The following is a 24,914-nucleotide window of genomic DNA, read 5'->3' as shown; positions in this document are numbered from 1 at the left end:
TGCACCCCCTCCCTCTGACCCCCCTCCCCTCCCTCCCCTATAAATAAAGGAACCTCCCTGAACAGACAAGGGTCGTCCGCTCCCTGGACATTGGTAACACTGCCACCTCTTACATTATCTAGACTACCCCCTCCTCCTACGTTGGCAATACTGATGGTAAACATAAACATCACTGTAAATTGTGTAAATCATCGTAAATTGTCTCTCGTGGTAAGTAAATATATTATGTTTTTATTTACATTATTTTTTTACACTTAATTGGAATCGTGTAAATTTTAAGGATTTTTTGTATTTATCAAACAATGTAAATCACTTAAACAATGTAAATTATTTCAACAAATGTTCAATTATCTGAACAGTGTAAATTCTTTTAAAAATTTACAAAAAAGAAACATTTCATATAAAAACATTAATGATAAATACAAATCCGATGTTTATTATACTATGTTTAAGAGACGTGGAGAGATAATGAGAGATAAGAGTTAGAGATAGTGAGAAAGAGTGAGTTTGTGAGATATAAAGCCTCATAGTGAGTGAGAGAGAGATAGAGTTAGAGACAGTGAATGAGAGCGAGTGAGAGAGAACCACACAGTGAGAAAGTGAGACAGAAAGACATTAAGAAAGAGTGAGAAAACGAGATACCCAGAGACAGTGAGAAAAAAAGAGACAGAGTACCCAGAGACAGTGAGAGAGTCAAAATGAGAATAAGATTTAAAAAGAGAATGAATGAGTCAAATGAGAGAGAGAAAATGAGCCAGAAAATTAAAGAGAGAGAGAGACTCATCTATTCTCCGCCACTGGGGTTTCATTAGTCTCAAAAAAAAAATTAGTGATACTGAAATTTGTTTACCAAGTTTTTCACCTCCCAGAATATTACCTCGTGTGACGTCATATAGTGTGACGTCATGTAGCGGGTTGCCAGAAAAATAATTAATTACCCTATTTCATCCTTAATATTTCTAAATTGCCAAAATATTACCTCGAATAACATAATACTATAATAAGGTTGCCAGATAATCATTAATAGTAAAATAGTTAGATTTATCAACTTGTAAATAATGTCAAGTGGTTAGGTTAGGTCATACACACACCTGGCAACTCGTCCTGTATCTGACGTCATAAATGTTGCCAATTAGTTATTTATTGAGGTACTTGAGGCGTGACGTATTAAATTGTCCAACTCCGCAATATTTACATTAAGTGGAAACTCGACCTCTGTAATGACGCCATGAGGAGGATTGCCAGGTCTCTCTCTCTCTCTCTCTCTCTCTCTCTCTCTCTCTCTCTCTCTCTCTCTCGGGGAAAAACGAAATTCCTCAGAGTCGTTCAACTTTCCTTCTCTCATAAACCAAGTTCCAGCTGTCTGCTACTCACCAGTGTGGAGTCCCCCAAAGAAAGCCACGCAGGAGCCGAGAGAAAGTAAGAAAAGAAAGTGAGAGAAAGTTGAAGGAAAGTCCAATTTGGAATGGGTGAGAGCCAGTGAGGGAAATGAAAATTGGAATGAGGTGAGAGAGAGAATGAGTGATGAGAAGATGAAGGAGAATGAGATAAAATTAAAGAAAGTTTTAAGGAGAAAGTAAACGAAAGTTAAAGGAAAGTAAGTTCAAATGAGTGAACTAAATCAGTAGGAAGAGATAGAAAGTCGAAAAATATTGGAGAAAGTGAGTGAAAGTTGGAAGCACGTGAGGAAAGAGAAAATTAAAGGGAGTGAAAGTTGAGAGAAAGTGTGTGTGAAAGATTGGAAAAGCGAGAGTTGAATGGGAAGAGACGGAGAAGGGATGGAGGAATTAGAAAGTAAAAAAATGTGAGATGGGGAAAGAAGCTGATTAGTGAAAGCAGAAAAGGAAAAGAAAGCGAGAGAAGTAAATGTATAATAATAATAATAATAATAATAATAATAATAATAATAATAATAATAATAATAATAATAATAATAATAATAAATAAATAAAAACAATATAAAAAAATGAATCAAAATATCAATAAAATAATAAAACTACTAAATAATAGATAATAGTGTGATTATTTTTCAGGATTAAATTTAAAAAACCACAAAAATAAAAATCAGTAAGCGCGTATCCCTACGAACACATATTAAAACACAAAAATACAATAAATTAAATAAACTAAAAATAAAAACGTAATATATTAAAAAAAAAACATCAAATATTTACACTGAAATCGCTACCATAACAGAGGCCAACAATTTTACGACGCGTTTGAAAGTATCCATTCACCCCCATCTCGACCACAGACCTCCATCCATATACGAAGCTTAAGCCGCCGCCACACTCCGAACACAGTCCTCGTCTCTGTATATAAGAGAAACACGCAGGCTCTTCTAAAACGTTTCCGCGGATTTTTTTTTCTTTTGTTTATCACTGACGTTTAATTTCGCGGGTAAAAAAAAAAATATACATGAAAGCGATGATGATACATTTTTAGGTTAGTGTATTTCTTGTTTACGTAAAGAGGAAGTAGTGCTGGGAATAGTTTTATACGATTCATATTATGTATTTCTAGTGTTGGTAATTTCTTATTGTTAATATATATTTCTTGTTATGACGATTTTTTCTTGATATTATTATTAGTATTAGTAGTAGTAGTAATATTGTTGTTATTGTTATTATTGTTGTTATTAGTTATTACTGATATTGTTATTATTATTATTGTTACCTAAAATCACAAAAGACAGTCTACGGAAAACACGACCCAGAAATCAAATTACCTTTCATATTTCCGTTTATTTACTCTAGATGACGGACACTGGAGCTAAGTCTATAGAGAAAGTGAGAGAAAGTTAAATAGAAAGTGGGAAAGCTGAGATAATGATGTTGACGTTTAGAGGAAGTATCAGATGTCGATCTCTCTCTCTCTCTCTCTCTCTCTCTCTCTCTCTCTCTCTCTCTCTCATTTTATTCCCCAATATAAACAAATTGACAATATTCACAAAAATAGTTCCCGATAGAGATAAAAAAAAGAAAATGGAATGAAAAACAATGAAATACATTGTTTCATTCACAACTATTTTTTTTTTATGATGAATGATACTAAAGTGAAAAATATATATACGTGTCTATTGAAGTATATTTTTGTGCAAGTTTTGTGGTGATAAAGATTGAGTACCTTGTGTGTGTGTGTGTGTGTGTGTATGTGTGTGTGTGTGTATGTGTGTGTGTGTGGAAATAGCAGAGATGAAGATAAATTAGGAGGAAAGAAAGAAATTTAATGAAACGTGAAATAGAGGAATTACTGGAGAACTTGATGATGATTAAGAAAAAATGGATAATCGCAATGAAAGGAAGAAACTATAGAAGATAAATTGAGGAAATAGGAGAAAATCTCTCTCTCTCTCTCTCTCTCTCTCTCTCTCTCTCTCTCTCTCTCTCTCCATCTATTCCTTCACTACCCTTTCCTCCCTCATCCTGCCTTCAACCCTCTCCATTCCCCTCCATCCTCCTTTCCTTCCCTCCCATCCCCTTCTTCTCTCTTCTCCCACTCCTCTCCTCTCCCACTCCTTTCCTACCCCCCCCCTCCCCGCTCGAGGTAAGGTAGATAGTGGTCTCAAGGTTCCTTCAGGTGTGTCCTTAAGCAGTTCAGTAATCCCCTTTACGAGGCAAAAATTTCTACTCCTTGAATCTCCCAAAACGCGAAAATTTCCAGCTGCTAAATTTCTCACCCGCGAATATATATGACCGCTAAATTTCCCTGATAATATTTGTAGGCTGAATGTGTTTTGTTGTGTTTGATTTTTTTATTTGCTTTCATTTTTGCTTTCATAGTTTCTTTCATTTTTGCTTTCTTAGTTTCTTTCATTGCCTTTTCTTATTTTATTTTGTTTTTCGTATTTATTCAATATTTGCTTTCTTTGTCTTTAGTTCTGCTTTCATTTTGCCTTTCTTTACTGTTTTCATTTTTCTTTCGTTTTATTTATTATTATTATTATTTGACAGTAAAGTAATAATTTTTGGTTCATCAGGAAACAACGTCAAAATATCGCATTATTTATATGAATTAAATTAATCTTTCGTAATGACATCGGATTTAGGTAAAGGATTAAGCACTTGCGAACCTCTATAGAAATATCATGATTCATTCAGACATTACAGTTGAAAATAAAGATGTGAATGAGTGAGTGAGTGAGTGAGTGAGTGAGTGAGTGAGAGTGAGTGAGTGAGAGTGAGTGAGTGAGAGTGAGTGAGTGAGTGAGTGAGAGTGAGTGAGTGAGTGAGTGAGTGAGTGAGTGAATGAGTGAGTGAGTGAGTGAGTGAGTGAGTGAGTGAGTGAGTGAGTGAGTGAGTGAGTTAGTGAGTTAGTTAGTTAGTTAGTTCTTAAATCTATAAAATATGAATCGTGATACGGCAACACTTTCCTTCCCTAAATGGCTCAGAAAATCCCTAGCTGGTAACTCGTGCCTGCTCAATTCTCTGCATGTTCTCGTATGATGGACAAGCAAGCAACGTCCTTCTCTAACTTTGCTTGTAAATTACTCCTCGTTTACTAATTCACCCGACGCACAAAGTTTGTAATTCGATTATAACGTTTTATACTAAGTTTACTTCATAGTGTTTGAGTGAAAATTATTATACATCAGCAACATGGCGCGCGCTTGTGATGCCGATGTTGCCGACTTGGTGAGCTTCAAAATAAACGGCGATAAAGAAGAGACTACACTAACGGGATTCCACAACTTGGTAAATCCTATTCCCAACGCCCGACTTGATGCTGAAACTTTCCAACGCTACACTGAACCCTTGATATATTTCTTCTGCGTTTAGTTTGGATTTCTTTTTTTCAATTTATTTCAACAATAGTTCGGGGGGGGAATATTTTAGAGAAAAGGAAGTGACGATGGCAGTTCTCAAGGAGGTTGAAATATTTGGTTGTATTTCGTTATTTCCGAGTCAAGATGTCGGACTTTCCTTTAAGTCTCGTTTATCATACTTTGTTTCATGGTTCGTTATGCTTTTGTTTTATGTTTATGTCAATTCCTTTACCTGTCCTACACTTTTCATTCTTTCCTATTTCTCTCCCCGTTCCTTTCCTCCTCCTCTGCCTCCTCCCTTTCTTTTCTCCTATTTCTTCTCCTCCGTCTCCCCTCTTCTTTTGCTCTTTCTCCTTCTCCTCTACCTCTCCTCTTTCTCCTCCACCTCCTTTCCTTCTCTTCTTTCTCCTCCTCCTCTACCTCTCCTCTTTCTCCTCTACCTCCTTTCCCTCTCCTCTTTCTCCTCCTCCTCTCCCTCTCTTCTTTCTCCTCCTCATTCTCTACTTCTCCTCTTTCTGCTCCTCCTCTTCCTCCTCCTCCTCTCCTTCTCTCCTCTTCTTCTTTCCTCCACCTCTTCTCCCTTTCCTCTTCCTTGTCCTCTCCCCTCCTCCTCCTCCTTCAATGCATAACACCAATGGGGGGGGGGGATATGTCAACAAACTCGGTAGTATTACACATCATAAACAACTAAAGTGACAAAAGACCTAATATTAAGTACCTCTTCAGTACCTATACCTTAAAATATACCGCATCAGAGACCTATACTATTTGATGCTATAGTTTCATTACAATTACGACGCCATTTGCAAAGTCTCTTCATTTATCGTGGTTTGAGATGTGGTTAAGTTAGGTTAAAATGAACAATAGTTACGTATTTCCCTTATTGCTATCATTTAACGTAAGTTGTTTCCAGAATCCGTCTTTGTGTCGTAACTTGTCTGCTAAGAGTTTGATACGTTCTCACATCTTCATTTAGGAGGAAAATTTAATGTAAGAAGTCTTAAGGCTTAACCTTTGTGTCGTAGCGTTCCAGTGAAGCAGTCAAGCCCCTCCTTACAACTCCGGTTAAGTGGAAAATTGAACGTATGAGCTCTTGAGGATAAGTCTTTGTGTTGTAGCTTAAGTTAGACAGTTTGATGCCATTTCACATTTCCAATTCCAGAGGAGTTTGAACCTTTGAGTATCCACCTAATGCAGCGTTACGGTAGTATGCGGCGCGTCCTCAACTCACAATATTATTCTAAAGTAAATATAATCTACTTGTAGGAATAAACTTAACTTACTTTACTCACCAGACGTTAAATCTTACTTAACACTTAAATAGTAATGTCGCACTTGGGTAATTTATTCAGGCTAGCAACAGGAACACTTACCACTCAATGGAATAATGCGTAGCTGAAGGACTGAAATACGAGAGGTTATCGTGCGCGTCGGTACTGAAAATGGTAAGCAGTGTTGGGAGAATGTCGTGCTTATACTCAATTTATGTCGTTCGTAACGGACAAGATTCACTCAATCCGCTTCAATATTATTCTGGATCTGAATTTCAACTCAGTTTCGATATAATTCTGTGAAAGCTTCGTACTCTAATCAATTTCGGTACCAGCTTAGGTATTGTAAGAGATTCCTATTCAGAAATATATGCAGACGTTATGAATTCCGCGCGGAATCATTTTCGGGAAGCATCGAACACCGTGTATGTGGTTATGGCGTCATTTGTTTACTAAATGTCGTACATATTTGAGGAGTTATTAAACACTCTGGGAGAGAAAATATTACATCTAGCAACTGTTCTAAACGATAATACTATCTTTATATATTAAATAACACAAACACAACAAAAATAAACATAAAATAACTAAATAAAAGTCGAAATATAAAACTCACACTGAAAGATATTAACAAAACACGGTGATTTTATTTTACTCGAACTGTTTTATAATTTAAACAAAAACCATTGTAAAAGTAACAGTGTTAAAAATATACCTGGCACTGTATGTATGTCTGTAAAATATCTGTCAGCTACAAGGCGACTCATAAAACGCAAGTTACTTTTATTATACGCGTATATAAATATTATTCTCATCAGTTTTTATTCAGTTTTAAAATGGGGATTAGAGAGAGAGGCGTAGAGAGAGAGGTATAGAGAGACAGGGAGGTAGAGAGAGAGGTAGAGAGAGACAGGGAGGTAGAGAGAGAGGTAGAGAGAGACAGGGAGGTAGAGAGAGAGAGGTAGACAGAGAGAGAGACGTAGGGAAAGATAAATAGAGAAAGTCGCAATATAATAGGGGAATGTAAAGCAAGAACTGACTTAGAAGAAGAAAAGTGACGAGGTAGAATGGTAGATGGAACGGAAATTACCTAGACAGACACAGACAGACGTAGAAAAACAGACAGATAGGTTTCCAATTATACATACACAGACATTATTACGCATACAGAGACAGGAAAACGTTTTACACACACACACACACACACACACACACACACACACACACACACACACACACACACACTCTTTATAATTTTAATGAAAAGCATAGAGAAGAATTATAACTCTCTCTCTCTCTCTCTCTCTCTCTCTCTCTCTCTCTCACCCTGGCCAGTGTGGAGTGTCGGCCTCCACTTGACACTCCCACTTGAGCCTCTCGTCTGAGGTCGGACAAATTTAATTAAAAATATAAATTTGGTTCATGTGGTCTTAGCCTGGTCTGTGTGTGTGTGTGTGTGTGTACCTGTGTGTGTACGTGTGTGTGTATAATGTTTCTGGCTCTGTAATGGTGGTGTGGTTGTAGTAGTTGTAGTTGTTGTTGTTGTAGTTGTATTATTATTATTATTATTATTATTATTATTATTATTATTATTATTATTATTATTATTTTGCCGAGAGAGAGAGAGAGAAAATCAAACGGACCAACACAGACACACACAGTCACACACAAAGACAGATCCTAAACACACACACACACACACACACACACACACACATCAAATACAAACGTTAATTAGTACAGGTAAACGAACAGGTGAGCTAAGGTTGCAGAGCGAGGTAGTGACCCGGGAGGCGCCACCATCCACACTTGAGTCGTGAGTCACTTTTTGGTCTCCGATTTTCAGTGAGTCAGTCAGTCCTTCAGTCAGTAAATCGGTAAGTCTTTCACAGTGAGTCAGTAAAACATTCACTAACTACACCCGATAGACATAAATAGCCCCCGACAGACACAAATAGCTTCCCCGACAGACATAAATAGCCCCCGACAGACACAAATAGACAGACACCCCGACAGACACAAATAGCCCCGACAGACAGCCCCGACAGACACCTGCCCTGACAGACACAAATAGCCCCCGACAGACATAAATAGCCCCTGACAGACACAAATAGCTTCCCCGACAGACATAAATAGCCCCCGACAGACACAGACACAAATAGCCCCCGACAGACACAAATAGCCCCGACAGACACAAATAGCCCGACAGACACAAACAGCCCCCGAGACATAAATAGCCCTAGCACAGACACAAATAGCCCCGACAGACACAAATAGCCCTCGACAGCTCTTTCATATTTACCCAACAAATTCAGTCTGTGTTCTGAGCAATTTTTACGGTCATTTAATCCGCCAATTTCCAACTGTTTATTTTGTGGTCATTAAATTCGCTAATTGCCTGATATTTCTTTTTTTTTTGTTTCTCTCTCCGTTTGTTTGTGTGTTTGTTTGACATGATGGTTGTTTGCTTTTGTTTAATTAATTATTATAGAAAGAAGTGTATGTGTGTGTGTGTGTGTGTGTGTGTGTGTGTGTGTGTGTGTGTGTGTGTATACATGTTTGAATGTGGGTGTATGTGTGTGTTGTCTCTGTTGGAGTGTTTTTATGTCTGTATATATATGTATGTCTATGTGTGTCTGTATGTCTGTCTGCGTGTCTGTATGTCTGTGTTCTGAGTGTCTGTATGTCTGTCTGCGTGTCTGTATGTCTGTGTTCTGTGTCTGTATGTCTGTCTGCGTGTCTGTATGTCTGTGTTCTGAGTGTCTGTATGTCTGTCTGCGTGTCTGTATGTCTGTGTTCTGGAGTGTCTGTATGTCTGTCTGCGTGTCTGTATGTCTGTGTTCTGAGTGTCTGTATGTCTGTCTGTCTGTATGTCTGTGTTCTGAGTGTCTGTATGTCTGCGTGTCTGTATGTCTGTGTTCTGAGTGTCTGTATGTCTGTCTGCGTGTCTGTATGTCTGTGTTCTGGGTGTCTGTATGTCTGTCTGCGTGTCTGTATGTCTGTGTTCTGGTGTCTGTATGTCTGTCTGCGTGTCTGTATGTCTGTGTTCTGGAGTGTCTGTATGTCTGTCTGCGTGTCTGTATGTCTGTGTTCAGGTGTCTGTATGTCTGTCTGCGTGTCTGTATGTCTGTGTTCTGAGTGTTTGTGTGTCTTTGGTAAGCCTAACGACATATAACAGTGGGTGAGTGAGTCACTCAGTAAAAGACGAGTGTATAGAGCTGCTGACGCACTTAGACATACAAAGAGACGCGCGCGCGCACACACACACACACACACACACACACACACACACCTAATAATTGATATATCAACACAAATCACTCCAAATATCATTAATCTGACGTTCAGGAATTATTGGATATAATTGATCATTAACTCTTATTAACGTTAGATTATTGATAATTCTGACAATAATTATGTCAGAATTACTGTATTAAATATTAAACGAAATTATAATAGTAGGCTCATGGGGTTAAAGTGTATGTATGTATGTATGTATGTATGTATGTATGCATGTATGTATGTATGTATGTATGTATGTATGTATGTATGTATGTATGTATGCTTATGTATGTATGTATGTATGTATGCTTATGTATGTATGTATGTAGGAATATGTTCTTTATATATGCAGTAAACACGTAAAGATGTGTATGTAAGTTTGTGTGGTATAAATTGTTGCTTGGAAAGTATCTATCTATCTCTCTATCTACCTATCTATCTGTCTATCCATCCATTTACTATGTAATATTACTCATCTCTGTCTTCCTCTATGTCTGTTTTTCTGTGTCTATATGCCCGTGTGTCTGTATGTCCGTATGTCTATGTACTCTTTCACATTTGTACCCACTAAATGCAGGTTGGCCATAATTAAAAGCACACGCACACACGCGCACACACGCACACACGCGCACACACGCACACACTACTGTTATGGTCCCAGAGGAAGCATTACTGTAACACCTGAATAATTTGATTGGATCAGGTTTTAATTCTGTGAAACGATGCCGGCATTATTTTCCTACCTTTAATCTCTTTATATTACACCTGGAATTAACCGTGAGATTACCTGAACATTGTGTACCAGTGCCTGTATTGAGTGGGATATAAAATGACCCCTCTCTGGCCTTTACCACACCGAGAAGGTAGGTTAAAGTTATAGTTGTGACAGAAGGCCTGAGATCATTTGCAGTCATCGAATAATAATGAAATTTGCTTCTAAAGTGTATGAAAATCAGGGGTGTTTTTTTTTCTCGATAATATTGTATAATTTATCACTTAGGTTTATAAATACTGTTTCGGTAAATGTGTTAAATGGATATAATGGTTTAAGTTGTGTATTAGTTACACCCAAAACACAACAAGTCCCTCTTAAATGCTTCACACGAGACCATCAACAGATCACTCGACACTAAGCTATCCATTCATTAAGGAACATCACTCCTTCCTGATTAAATCCTTATCCTTCACTCCATCCTTCTATTTCCTTCCTGGTCTTTCCTTTCTCCTTCATATCCTCTACTATATTTACTGCCTTCCCCTTCCCCTCTTCTTTGGGTCAATTCGTCATTTAATATTCCACTTGCTGGCACATCAACTCCCAGAGATACGAGACACTCTACTTCCTCTATTCAGTGTTCATTCTGATTAACGTTTATCTCTCTCTCTTTAATTTACTCTCTCTAATTCTCTCTCTCATCTCTCTATCTATTTTTCTCTACCAGTTTTCACCGCTTTAATTTAGCTTATTTATATACATACATACATACATACACACACACACAGACACACACACACACACAATCACAGAGAGAGAGAGAGAGAGAGATTCTGATATTGGTAATTTCAAATAAACAGTCAGACACACAAACACACACAACGTTCCAACAATACACCTTCCTCGAGGGTCCTTTATTCCAGGTGTGAGCGTGACTGTCTTCTGAAGAAAAATAAATAAAATAATACCTCGCACTCAAACTCTTTCTTCTCACGTCACCCCTCAAGTACTTGTCTACTCCAACCCGGAAATATGAAGTCGTTGGCATAGAAATATACGGATTATGATGATTCTCCCTCTCTCTGTTCACATTATATCTCGAATTTATCGATAGCGATATTGAGTTCGGGTTGTATGTTTATATTCGAGTGCGCGCCAAAACTCGTCCATTGCGCGCCAAAATTCCTTCCATTACGCGCCAAAACCACCCAATGCGTTTCCAAAATTGTATGTTTACCCCGAATTTTATTTGTACGGGAATCAATCCGGGGTTTTCTTTTATTTTCGTCATGAGTTTTGTAAAATAAAAGATTATGTTGATTTTGAATATATATACAAAATAATTATCCATAGTAGTATAATAAACACGATGATATTCCAAAATTACGTCAACGTTGATATATGAAGAAAAAAACACTAAAATCCAATATTCTCTCAACTCAAAAACCATATAACCAGTTCCAAAACTTCACCTCAACTGGAAATAAATCTTTAAAAAAAATCATGACGGGAATTTTTTGATATAATTTATAACCTTAAAATAAAAAATACTCTATAAGCCTCTAAGTCATTCATGTATAAGACTCACTGAGGCTTCACGTATAAACAGAGGTACACATAGTCTGTCAAAGCACCCGGCTCGAAATTTTTGTGTAATTAAAATCATGATTACATTTCCACTGCCATTGGGGGTAATCACATTATCATTTACTTTTTTAATGTAAGAGTTACTACAAAAAATTTACTGCTGATGTTGTTGAAATGATTTAGATTCATGTGTGCTATTATTTACTAGAATTAAGTTTATCCTTTGAGTAAATAATTTTGGACATTCATGTGTAATAATAATAATAATAATAATAATAATAATAATAATAATAATAATAGTAAAGATAATAATAACAATAATAATAACTTTAATAATAATAATAATAATAATAATAATAATAATAATAATAATAATGATAATAATTAAAATAATAATAATAAAACAATTGAAGAAGAATAAAAAGAAGAAGAACAAGAAGATAAAAGAAAAAGAAGAGGGAGAAGGTGGGGGAGGTGGAGGAGGTAGGAGGTGGAAGGATTGGGTGGAGGGAGGCAGTAGGTGGAGTGGGGAGGTGGAGGGAACCAGGTGGGTGGAGAGAGTGAGTGGAAACGAGCAGTAGGTGGAGGGGGTAAGTAAGTGGAGGGAGGGAGTGGGTGGAGGGTGGAAGGCCGCTTTAATATTACCCTAAACACACAGGTTGCCATAAAGGTGTTCTGCATATTTAATTATCAATTACAGACCGTGTTTACCTGTGTGAGCTCTCTCTCTCTCTCTCTCTCTCTCTCTCTCTCTCTCTCTCTCTCTCTCTCCTTTGTCTCAGTTATTACTATTTCTTTGTTCTTATCACTTTTGTTCAGTTTTATGTTTATCAACGATTTGTAAATATAGGGGGATGGAGAGAGATGGAAACAGAATTGTATATACACAGAGAGAAGCAGAGAGACGAACAGGAGGTGAAAGAAAGAAACAAAGATAAAGAGGAAGAGATAAAAGAGAAAGAGAGAGAAAAGGAAAGGGGTAAAGAGAGACATACACAATACAGAAAGAATATGGGCAAGAGATAAAGAAACACACACACACACACACACACACACACACAAGGCAAGAGATAAAGATACAGTAGAAGACAATGAAAGAGAGAGAGATAAAGAGAGAGAGAAAGATAAAGAGAGATATATAAAGAGAGAGAGAGTGAATGAAATGGAGACAAATAAACATAGAGTGCGTGAAACAGAGAGAGAGAGAGAGAGAGAGAGAGAGAGAGAGAGACCACAAAACAAAATACACATACAGTATACAACACCTTTCCACACTTTATACAGTAACAAGAGATACAGGAGGCGCCACCAGCTATTTGCCACAACATTTAAAACACTCAAAACATTTATACTCAAAGTCTCAAAGGGAAATAATTAAATAAATAAGAATAAACAAAAATAAAAAAACGTGATGAAAGAGTGAATAACGCAACGTGATAATGACGAATAAGAATACGAAAATATCTGATAAATAGTAAATTATGAAAAAATTTAATAAATCATAATATAAAAACAAAATTTTTATAAGAAATCGTAAGTAAAAATAGAAGAAAAAATATACAAGTAAATGACTCGAAAATAACCAGCATAAAAAATTATAAACTAATTTAATTGTTCCTTAAAAAAATTAATTAAACTCAGGAAGTCTAATTAATCTGCTCAAAAAATTCGGTTATTTTCTTTCTGCTTCTTATAAACGACAACATTAATTAATAAAGTTGTAAACAGTAAATTATTTGATTATGAAAAAGCTGACATAAAGGAGACAAATGGACAATACGTGATAATAAATAGATATATAGAATAATAATTGTAATAATATAAATAAATGAAAAAGAAAAATTTCAACATGTTACACAAATAACACCAAATAACATTAAAAATAACAACTAATAAGAAAATATAATTCCTTGAAGTCAATCAACCCGAGTAAATGACCCTTAATTAGTGTTAATGTCCTTGAAGTGAGCGTGTGTGTTGCAAAAGGTCGTTAATCCTCCGTTAAGCGACATCAAAATGATCCTTAAAGATCGTAGTCACTTGAGTCCATTTAGCCCTGACAAGTAGGAAATCCCAGGACTCACAAATTGCAATGTGGTTTGTTCGAATCACTGAACCGAATAACTCCCTCGTTCGAAACTCTATTACGGATCACACGTGGGCGAACACCACTCACATAACCAGAGAGATAAATAACTTTCTTGTTATCTATTAAATCTTGTGAAATTATTAAGTCTATCTGTCTCTCTGTTCACTACCACGTCCGCAACAGCAGTTCGAAGCAGTGAGTCGAGATCACTTCATTTCAAACTCCCATTTACCAATCATTGTATTGAAGCTCGACTCGGTGCCCCATTTCGAAGCACACAGAATTTGGGAGGCTATTTCTTAACTCTTTAATGAAGCAATGATTGGTTCATCGGTCTTGCTTTTCAGGGTGAGTTTGTGCCCTGAAATGGGTGAGTGTTCAAAACAATGTGAGGCTTCGTTTCAATCTGGCAAGGATTGTTAGTGACGGGGGTGATGAGGAGGGGGGTTACTGAGAGAATTTATTGGACACAAAGATGAGGCAGAGATTGACTGACTGACGGACGGACGGACGGACGGACACACACACACGTAACGAGCAAACCCAAGCGTAGTTCAGAGTGGTGATTCATTCAAGTCAGTGAAGCGATTACGTTTCGTTCGGCCGCACACTCACTAGAATCACTGTTACGGACCCCAAGCTTTAGCAAATAACGAAAACATTTCACACTATTTTCTATCACTAAATGTAAAAATAATAATATTCTTGTGTATATATATATTCATACCAAGTGTCTGTAATAACCAAACTGACTTCATTTGTGACAAGTGCTCTGGACTCTGTGTTTCGGGATGCTGAACTAAGCTAACTTTATTGTCAACTCATACATTTTGTTACAAATTCAACACAAAATGCAAAAACAATGGAGATGAGGAGAATATTGTACACGTGTTATTCATAATGCTTAATAATAACGCCACTACCATACTCACTTCGCTCATAGTTCAGAATTTCTTAAAATGTTGAAATTGATAATTAAGTGGGATCGCCTCGAGATAGTCATCCCACAATTTATTTCACAGCAAGATTATTAAATAACCTAACCTAACTTAACCTAACCTAACACATCCTAGAGGGGTTATGTTACGGTATGCTGGGTTAGATTAGATTAAGTATACGTTACGTTACATTAGATTAGCCTTGGAATGGTCATTAAAAAGGTGAAATAAGCATGGGGGCTATTCCTCAGGTGATCCAAAAACCTAACCTCCATTGCATTAAAACGTTAAAAGAAACACAGTAACAAAAATTTCATGATATAAACTGATGATATAAAGAAAAGTTGTTTGTGTACAGTATATCGCGTTGGCTCAGTATATCTGCCACGGGGAGTTAAAGGTGACACTGTGATACCAGGTGTGGCACTGTGATAGCAAGTATGGCACTGTGATAGCTGATGTGGCACTATGATAGCTTATGTGGCACCTGTGATAGCGATGTGGCACTGTAATAGCAGGTGTAGCACTCCCCCCCCCCCCACTCAATATACCCTCACACTCCCTAAGACACTCATGTTGTGATCTCACGAATCTGATCATGAAAGAATCAACATTCTCAAAAGTCCGAAAACGATGGTTTAATGTTGGTCACTGTCTCAAAGGTTCCTACGATAAAATATTCCTCGTAACTGATGATTAAACACCAAGTTTACTTCTACAGAAGATTAGACACACAGTTTATTTCACCTAACTGAACCTAACATAACCTAACTTAACCTAACATAACTTAACCTAACCTAACCATTCTCTTTTCTCAACCTATTTTCTCTTAATATTTACCCTTGCATTTTCTCTCTCTCTCTCTCTCTCTCTCTCAACTAAGGAGGAGGGGTGAGCAGGTGAGGTCCAACACCTTCGCTGATTAACTGCTAATCAGCTAGGACAGGAGTGCCTACCTGAGAGAAATGAGCACTAGAGGAAGAGGGAGAAAGAGAGAGAAAAAGAGAGAGATATAAGATAAATGGAGTGAAATAATGAGAAAAGATAAAAAAAGAGAAGAAAGTAAGACAAACGTGGACACAGAGAGAAGAGAAATGAAAACGGGAAAGAACAAAAATGAGAGAAAACAGGAGAATTAGACATACAGGAAATGTGAGATAAGGGGACAGAGCCAAGAGTAAGAAAGACAGACAGAGCGAATAGAAGTGAGAAAGCAGAAAGAGAACGAATGAAAAGGTGAAAAAATATGAACGAGAGAGAGAGAGAGAGGAAATATGAGAATTAGGGAGAGATGTAATGAGAGAAAAAATCCAAAAGGGGAAAGAGAGAGAGAGAGAGAGAGAGTGGAAACCACAGAAAATGTAAAATGAGACAAAAAAAACGAGAAAATTAGGGAAACGGGGAATGACAGACAGACAGAAAAAAGTGAATAAATAGGTAAATAATAAATATAAAATAGAGTGCATACTAATAACATCTACCCATTTATAATAACAAAATACTAACATAAAAGTCTACAATATGGAAAAAAATATAACAGGGTTAATATTAGAGGATAAACTAAAGGAAATTAACACCGTATCCCTCATTATAATATATTCTTAAAAAACGATGTAATATATACTCAGCTGGGCCCTTGTCTTCATTATAAGTTGATCAAGTAAACAAATGGGGTAATAAAGTGTTTAATGATAAGGAAGTGTTTGAACGATGTGATTAATTAAGGTGATTATTGATGAGAGAGAATTTTCAAGATTAAGTATCTATCATATAATTAATTGGCCAATATATTCTCAGATAATTAAGTACATGAGAGCTTGATTGATTTTAAAGTTGATGATGATAATAAAAATAATAACCTAAAGATTAAACACTCTAGCTTATCTTACCTGCTAATTAAACACCCTAATGCTACCTGATGGGATTAAGTTATGGTTGCTTAGCTTAGGTTAGGTTAAGTTAGATTAGGTTAGTTTAAGCTAGATTAGATTGGGTTACTCTTCAAGTGGTCCACATATATTGATCAGACCGGGACGTAGATTAGGAAATGTTTAAAAAATCCAGGTATGGAATTGACGGCACAGGTGAGTTTAATTAACACACGATGGATTTAATTTATTCCATCTAAAGGTATTATTCGTTATTAGTGGGATTCATCTGTAATTAAGTCATGACGTTATGTAAGTAAGTAATTAATAATAATAATAATAATAATAATAATAATAATAATAATAATAATAATAATAATAATAATAATAAACCTTACCGACCGTTCATAAAAAATCAGACTACTGTAGTATGCTATTATGGTAAATTAATGTAGTCACCCCTGAAAACTCCCATGTCATCATTTTCTTTAACCCCCGGATAACCTGATGTGTTATCATTGCACGAACTTTGCCACTTTTAACATGATTTACACCAAAACTTTATCACATAGACCTGGCCACGTGTTGATCAAGTCTGCCAAGTTTGGTGCAAATCCACAAACCTGTTCTTAAGTTATTTTGAAGACAGACAGAAAGACAGTGAGACAGACAGACAGATAAGAGTAACTGTCTACCTGATAGATCAAGAAAGACACTAAAGGCAAATAATAATAATATAAAACAACCTCAGACAAAAAAAGTCTCACTCTGTCAAATATTTAACTAAAAAATATTGAACGAAATATCCAAATATACTACCACAACAATTACATTATTACAACAAAGAAAACTATATCAAGCAACCTAGGTATAACATAATCCTAAATTAACAACTAAATAAAACATAACTAAAAAAAATTAAAGTTGTATAAATAAAGTTGTATTTCCACCTTTATAAAAATTTCTACTGAAGACAGAGAGAGAATGTGTGTTCCAGGGAAGAAGGGTATACTCCCTCAGGGGGACTCGCTCGTAAACAATGATTGGGTTTGTGCTGTCGGGGTGTGTAAAGAACACCATGTGACATTTCCTATGGGAGGAAAGGGTGTGTTAGGACATGGTGAAGTCTATTGTTCTATAAGAAATGAGCGTGTGGGATATGGTGGCTGTCTTGTTTAGGAAATATGTGTTTGGGACATGGGGTTATGTAGTCTAATGGGAAATATGTGTTTAGGATATGGTACTGTATCCAATTTAATAGGATATAGGTGTTTTGGGGGGACGTGGTGCTTGGAAAGTGACTGATAAAAAAAATTAAATAATTCTCTGCATTCTTTGATTGGATCTGTCAGGCAAAGATTACGTCACTTGTCTCCATAATATCAAGTGATTGGGGGATTGGAAAAGTTTCGAATTAATGATTGGATAATAGTTATTTTTTTCCTAATGGGAGTAGAGATTAGGCAATTGAAACAGCGTCGATTCAAAGATTAGGTGAGATTAGGGGATTAGAGGAGGAACCAAGGATACAAACATTGGATCATCCTCTCTGTAAAGTGATTGGAAGTGCCCAATCTGATTAGAATGGCCTTGACTAAGCTCCTATACGGACGTGGGATTGGAAGACGACTCGTAGGTTATTAAAAGAAACCAAATCCTATGGTTGACTGGATGTTCAGGATGGCGTGAGTCCTTTACGTAAGATCTCTCTCTCTCTCTCTCTCTCTCTCTCCTTCACTCAGTCACACTCTCCCTCCCTCTCTCTCATACACTCTCATAAATATCAGCTTCCTGTCACAAGTGATATACTGACCCAACGAAGTACAGACCTAACCTAATTCTCTGTGGCGAGAAAGAACAGCTCTCTCTCTCTCTCTCTCTCTCTCTCTCTCTCTCTCTCTCTCTCTCGAAATTCCGTTTCTTAAATTTTATCATAGTGAGTTACAGGTTGGGAGAGTCTCGCCCCAGAAGGTATCTTGTTGCACGGGCTTTCTTGCAAGACGGTCCTGAAGTTATCTTGTTGCAGAGGCTTTGTTGCAAGCAATGTATGAGCCGTATTTTCTTAACCGCCTCCTTGCAAGAGTTCCAACAGTTATCTTGTGGCAGAGTCGGTCGAGATGGTATGTTGCAAGGCGTATGAAGTTATCTTGTTGAAGAGAGTTTGTTGCAATATGTTTCTGAGTTATCTTGATAGTGATGATTTGTTGCAAGGCTATCTGAAGTTACCTTGTTGCAGTGTTTATTGTAAAGTATTCCATAGTTATCTTCGTAGGAGTACTTTTTTGTAAGGCGTTCTAAAGTTATATTGTTGTAGAGTTTGTTGCAAGTCATTATCTTGAAGTGAAACTATATTGGTCGACGACCGAATTCATCCTACTGCATATCATTTGTTGCAAGGGTTTTTGAAGTCCTCATGTTGCAAAAAGTTAAGTGCAAGGAATTCCGAGCTATCGAGTTGCATTTTTTTCTGCAAGATGTTGTGAAGTCATCGTGTTGCAGATAATTTGTTGCATGACATTCACATTTTGTTGAAAGACGGACTTACGTTGACTTCTTGCAAGACTTATTTTAAGTTACTTTTTGCAAGACGTCCAGAATCACCCGGTTGCAACACATACCCAACGTTATCTCCATGCAACATGTTATACATCTTCTCGTTGCAGGGACGCTCTTGCAAAAAAAAACACCTAGCTGAAGTCATCTTGTTCCAGAGAATGTTTCACGGATCCCCTTTTTGCAAGACGTTCACAAATTATTTCGGTGCACAGGATCTTCTTGCAACATTTCACGAGTTTCTTGGCACGAGATGATGAAGAATATGTTGAAGTATATTTCTTGAGTAAACTCCGCATTTTATATTTTTCCAAAAATTGAATGTAATATTTTTCACTTGTTTTGCGTATGTTTCTTTTTTTCCCCTAGGTGATATATTTCCCCCATCATTTTGTAAGTTTTAGGGAAATGTGAAGTGTTTTGAGGAATTGTGAAAATTTTTAGGGAAATTTTGAGTGTTTGGGGGAATTACGAGTGTTTTATTCAAACTTTGTGTGTTGGGGGATTTATTGAGTAATTCAGGAAATACCGAAAGTTTTAGGGAAAAACTGTGTGTCTAGGGAAAGAGACTTTTGGGGAACTTTCAGTATTTGACTCATTTATATAGTCCCGTACACAGGAGAGAGGTGGGGTGGAGACAAGGGGGGGAGGGAGGTGGAGGGGGGGTTAGGTATTCCGGGTCAGACACAGGACGGACACACGAACTGACCAAGACACGACATAAACTTGTACAGTACGCTTCAGGCCGGTGGACTGGGAGGGTAAAGGGGCTAACACTACACCTCACAGCCCAGAGGTTACAAAGTCTTATAGGTGTTGACCCATGACACAGGAAAACGGGAAGAGTTGGGTGAATTTTTCCCTTTTCATTTGGTGTTACACTGCATCAAATTTTCCCATAGAATACTGATTGTTTTAGGGAAATACTGATTGTTTTAGGGAAATACTGATTGTTTTAGGGAAATACTGATTGTTTTAGGGAAATACTGATTGCTTTAGGGAAATATTGATTGTTTTAGGGAAATACTGATTGTTTTAGGGAAATATTTATTGTTTTATGGAAATACTGATTGTTTTAGGGAAATACTGATTGTTTTAGGGAAATACTGATTGTTTTAGGGAAATACGGATTGTTTTAGGGAACCAAACTTAGCTGTAAAAGAAAAACCTCACTGTTTACAGGAAATATTGTGTTTTAAGTAACAATGGTAGGGAAGGAGAAAGAGAGAGAAGAGAGAGAAACAAAAAAGAGAGAGAGAGAAAGAGAATAGGGAGTAATATCCAGAAAATCAAAGATAAATGAGAGAAGGTGGGGAAGGGAAGGAAATGAAGCGAGGGAAAAATATCTGGAAATAAATGTTCTGCACGAATGATAAACAGGAATAATGTTGGGAGAAAGAAATACCTGCAGGGAAAAATGTCCAGGGAATAAAGTGTTTGAGGAAAAAAGTGTTGGGAAGAAATTGTTAGGGGGATGAAAACTGTCGAGGAAGAATGTCCCGCCAACCACTATTGAACAAACATCCACCACCATTCAACCACAACTCAACTACCACTCAACCACACCACCCACCAACATTCAGCCACCACCAACCACAACTCAACCACCACCAACCACAACCACCACTCAGGTACAGGAACAGGGAGATACAGGTGACTCTCACTAATTAGCTCAGGTAGAGGTTATCTTATACCAGAGACGATTTTTGAGAACTTTTGGAAGACGCTTGGAGGTAGACACAATTAGCGGAGAGTAAAAATGAGAGAGATAAGAGAGAGGGGGAGAGAAGGATTAGGTGAGGGGGAGAGAAGGATTAGGTGAGGGGGAGAGAAGGATTAGGTGAGGGGGAGAGAAGGATTAGGTGAGGGGGAGAGAAGGATTAGGTGAGGGGGAGAGAAGGATTAAGGAGGGGAGAGAAAGGATTAGGTGAGGGGAGAAAGGATTAGGTGAGGTTAGGTGAGAGAGAGAGAGAGAGAGAGTGGGGTATGAGAGAGAGAGAAAGAATAAAGAATGGAAAGACAGACAGAGAAACACAAAGACAAAAGGAAAGAGAGAGAGACAGAGACAAAAACAGACAGTCACACAGAGATAACAAGATCAAAAGCACAATTAGGATAAAAGAGAATTAAAGAGACATATAGGATAAAGAAAGGAAGGAATGGATAAATGTATGAATAGCGAGAGTAACAGAGAAAGCAATAAATAGAGAAAGGGGAGAGAGAGAGAGAGAGAGAGAGAGAGAGAGATTTTACAATACAAACAAAAAAATAATATATATATATATATATATATATATATATAATTACAATATTTAATCTATTTCCCCCAATTAATTTTCTAAAACTTAAGAAAAATAATTAATCTCAGTTTGTTAATTTTAAGTCTCTTGTAATCATTATTTCGTTATATCAGATTATACGGAACATATCAGAGCATATTACAGCATACTGGACCATAACATACTTGGGAAATATAACCGAATATACTTCAATACATCTCTCAGGGGACATACCACAGCATACCCCCCAAAATATATATAACCTCTCCCAACTTCCCCAAGAGCATACCAGACATACTGTAGCATACTAGACTGCAGCCTATTCAGAAAATATGACCGACCATACTTTACGTAGATCTCCCTGGGGGCATAGCCAGGCATACAGAGCATACTAGACCATAACATACTACAAAATATAACCAAACATACCTGTGTACACCTCTCCTGGGACATACTTCTGAGGGTTGCCACTTATCTTGATCTTAAAGTCATTATCGCCTGGAGTCTTTGGGGCTTCCGTCCTTAATGGCGAACGATGGCAGTTGCTGCGTTGGGCGGAGATAGTGCTAACCCACGACCCGAGCACTGCCACCACCACCACAACTGACGCCACCCACGACCAACCCATGGCTCCTGTGGGTGGGGGGAAGAGAAGATGTGGGTGGTTAGATGGGTGTAAAGAGGGAGGGGAGGTTGTTTTGGGGAGAGAAAGAGGGGGAGAGAGAAAGAGTAGGGTGTGGGTAGGGAAAGAAGGAGTGATTGATATGGTAGGAGGAGAGGAGGAAGGGGGGAAGGGGAGGTTGTAAAGGGGAGAGAAAAGGGGAGATATGGATAATAAATGAGGGAGAGGGGAGGTTGTTAAGGGAGAGAGAAAATACGGAGGATGTGGGAAGATAAGGAATGAGAGGTAAATGTACAGTATTTATCAGGTGCCACTAAGAGGGGTCAGACCAATACTGTTATTATCCACTCTGTATTTTTCTGGCTAAATAATTCATTTTCAGTATCAATGAAATAGTAGTAGTGGTAGGGGAGGGAGTAGCAGGATAGTGGTTGGTGGTAGTGGGAGATGGTGGTGGAGTGAAGCAATGTTGGTAGTTGTGGTTGGTGGGAGATGGTGGTAGAGTGAGGCAATGGTAGTAGTAGTATCATTATAACTAGTATCATCATTATACATCAACAATGACAAAAACAACAACAACAACAACAACACACACACACATCATTGACGTTGCTTTGTACACTGTGGGAGTTACAGCCGTGTATGTGTGTGTGTGTGTGTGTGTGTGTGTACTACTAGCTACAGACCTCCACTGTACTCCAAGGTTCCACTAAGACTACTGATAACAGCTCACCAACCCAATTACTGAACTGATAACACAACACTCACCCAGAAACACACCCAATAGCCACCCCCCAACACTCATCCATAACACACCCAAGAGACCCCCAACACTCACCCAGAAACACACCCAAGACACCCCCCATTCACCCAGAAACACACCCAAGACACCCCCAACACTCATCCATAACACAAGAGACCCCTAACACTCACCTAGAAACACACCCCCCCAACACTGAAACACACTGAAACACACCCAAGACACCCCCCAACACCCTGCCCCGCCACCCATGACTGACCCTGTTATTGGCGTCAGCACAGTTGGCTGTATAAAAAGAGACCTCGGAGTCGGGACTCAGTAGACTGGACTGGAGACGGTCACGCTCAAGTAGAGGTGGGTGTGTATGGGGGAATGTGGGTGTGTGTGGGGGAATGTGGGTGTGTGTGGGTGTGTGTGGGTGTCTGTGGCGGACTATGGGAGTCTTTGAGTGTTAATAATGATAATAATAATTGGTATTTAGTTAATATGACCTACAGTAGTCAACAAAGCTACGAGATCCTAACAAAAATTCCAGTCTTTAAATCACAGCATCTGGTCTTCCATGGAGCTGGATTAACATGGTGTGGCCGCTGGATTAACATTGTAATGATTGATTATCAGACCACAGCCTAAAATTCTCGAACATAATCTAACTTAATGCTAACCTATTCTATCCTAATTCAAACCAAACCAAACCTAACCTAACCTAACCTACCCTAACCTAACTAACCCCATCCCCCCAAATAACGTTAGGGTAGTTAATTAATCTTTAGGTGGAATAATCTAAAGTGGAGATTCTTCAGGTGATCCATTTCATCTCTACTAAATTCAAACATTAAATAATTAATTTGTCTCTATTTTTGGTTAAAAGATCAGAAATACTCAACCCAACGCTCGCCAGAACTTCATGACGAGTAAATAAATAGTTCCCAAACTATGAGAAGGAAACAAAGAGCAAGTTAATATTAGTTAATGTCACTCGAGAACCTTTAGCATAGTTACCCCTCACCCGTCCTCTCTGATGTTCGACGTTTATCCATTCTCTTTAAGGTCAAACTTTCAGCAGAGTATAATAATATATTGAGCTGTTCTAAGGCAAGCCAAACTTGCAGCATATTTATCCTAACTTATTCTCTGTGATGTTAGTTATATTACAAATTTTTCTGGTCCATTTTCTGTGATGTTTGTTAAATTTTTCTGACCCGTTTTCTGTGATGCCAACCCTAACATAAAACACTGGTGTGTTTTCTGTTACACTTTGCCTGTTCTCTTAGACAATTAACAGTTAAAAAAGTTACTCGTGATTGGTTGTGTGTTTTGGCCAGAGAGCACACAAGAGGCTTTGACGAATAATAACACTAATATGATTGCCAAAATGAATAGAGTTCCAATATGTATAAATGGAGAGAGAAATTCATAACCTTTTTCCCACAGTGTCCCTGACGAGCTGTCAAACCATGAGATTTAAAAAACTGCGTTTCTCATTGGGCAAGAAATGGACCAATCAAAATTAACTCCCCCCAAAATGACGTCACCCATCAAAATGAATCAAAGACTTCTGATTGGTCACTGAAGCGACCAATCAATTACGCTCCCGAGCAACGTTACCTAAAAAAAGATAAACCTCAAAGTTTTGACTGGTCGGTGAAAGGACCAATCAGGCGGACTCAAAAAATGACGTCATACTGAGAGAGAAAATCTTATCTTTCTGAATGGTTGAGCCCGAAGAGCCAAGCCAATCAGAATTAAGATATGGCGGAAGTGTGTTTCCATTGGATTTTTCTATACTCTGATACGGTATTACCTCTCTCTCTCTCTCTCTCTCTCTCTCTCTCTCTCTCTCTCTCTCATAACCAAGATGAATTACAATGCCTTAGTAATTTATTCAATTATATTTACCAAGTTAATTACCATAATTAATTACTACATCACAAAATTATATTATGTCTGATTAAGTTTAATTAATTACAAAGATACTGGTGATTACTTTGACCTATAGTATTACCGCGCTAACCTGGTTCATAAGCCACGCCCCTCGTCTGTTGCTACAAATACTGTAGCTCTTTGGTTCACAGAAAATGTTCGTGTAGCTGTCCATTAATTCATACTAAATGTGTTCACAATTGGTAAACAGACTTGTTATTAGCTAAAATAATGTTAAATAAAAGGATTATCAAAATTCAAA

The 24,914-nt window shown here is 37.6% G+C and overlaps 1 protein-coding gene across 2 annotated transcripts in view; it reads right to left on the bottom strand.

The window, feature by feature from the left end:
* The window catches only part of LOC121880081 (spondin-1-like), a 168,985-nt gene that overhangs the window by 115,478 nt on the left and 28,593 nt on the right, over positions 1–24,914 (bottom strand). For both annotated transcript variants that reach the window (XM_042387133.1, XM_042387141.1), the window contains exon 2: positions 21,777–21,980. In XM_042387133.1, coding sequence (XP_042243067.1) covers positions 21,777–21,975 — 199 coding nt within the window. In that variant the 5' untranslated portion in view covers positions 21,976–21,980. The remainder of the gene's footprint in view (positions 1–21,776; positions 21,981–24,914) is intronic.

This window comes from Homarus americanus, unplaced genomic scaffold (assembly GCF_018991925.1).
Source record: "Homarus americanus isolate GMGI-L3 unplaced genomic scaffold, GMGI_Hamer_2.0 scaffold50564, whole genome shotgun sequence".
Lineage (NCBI taxonomy): Eukaryota > Metazoa > Arthropoda > Malacostraca > Decapoda > Nephropidae > Homarus > Homarus americanus.
The sequence above is the reverse complement of the archived record's forward strand: the minus strand, read 5'-3'. Positions and strand labels throughout refer to the sequence as shown.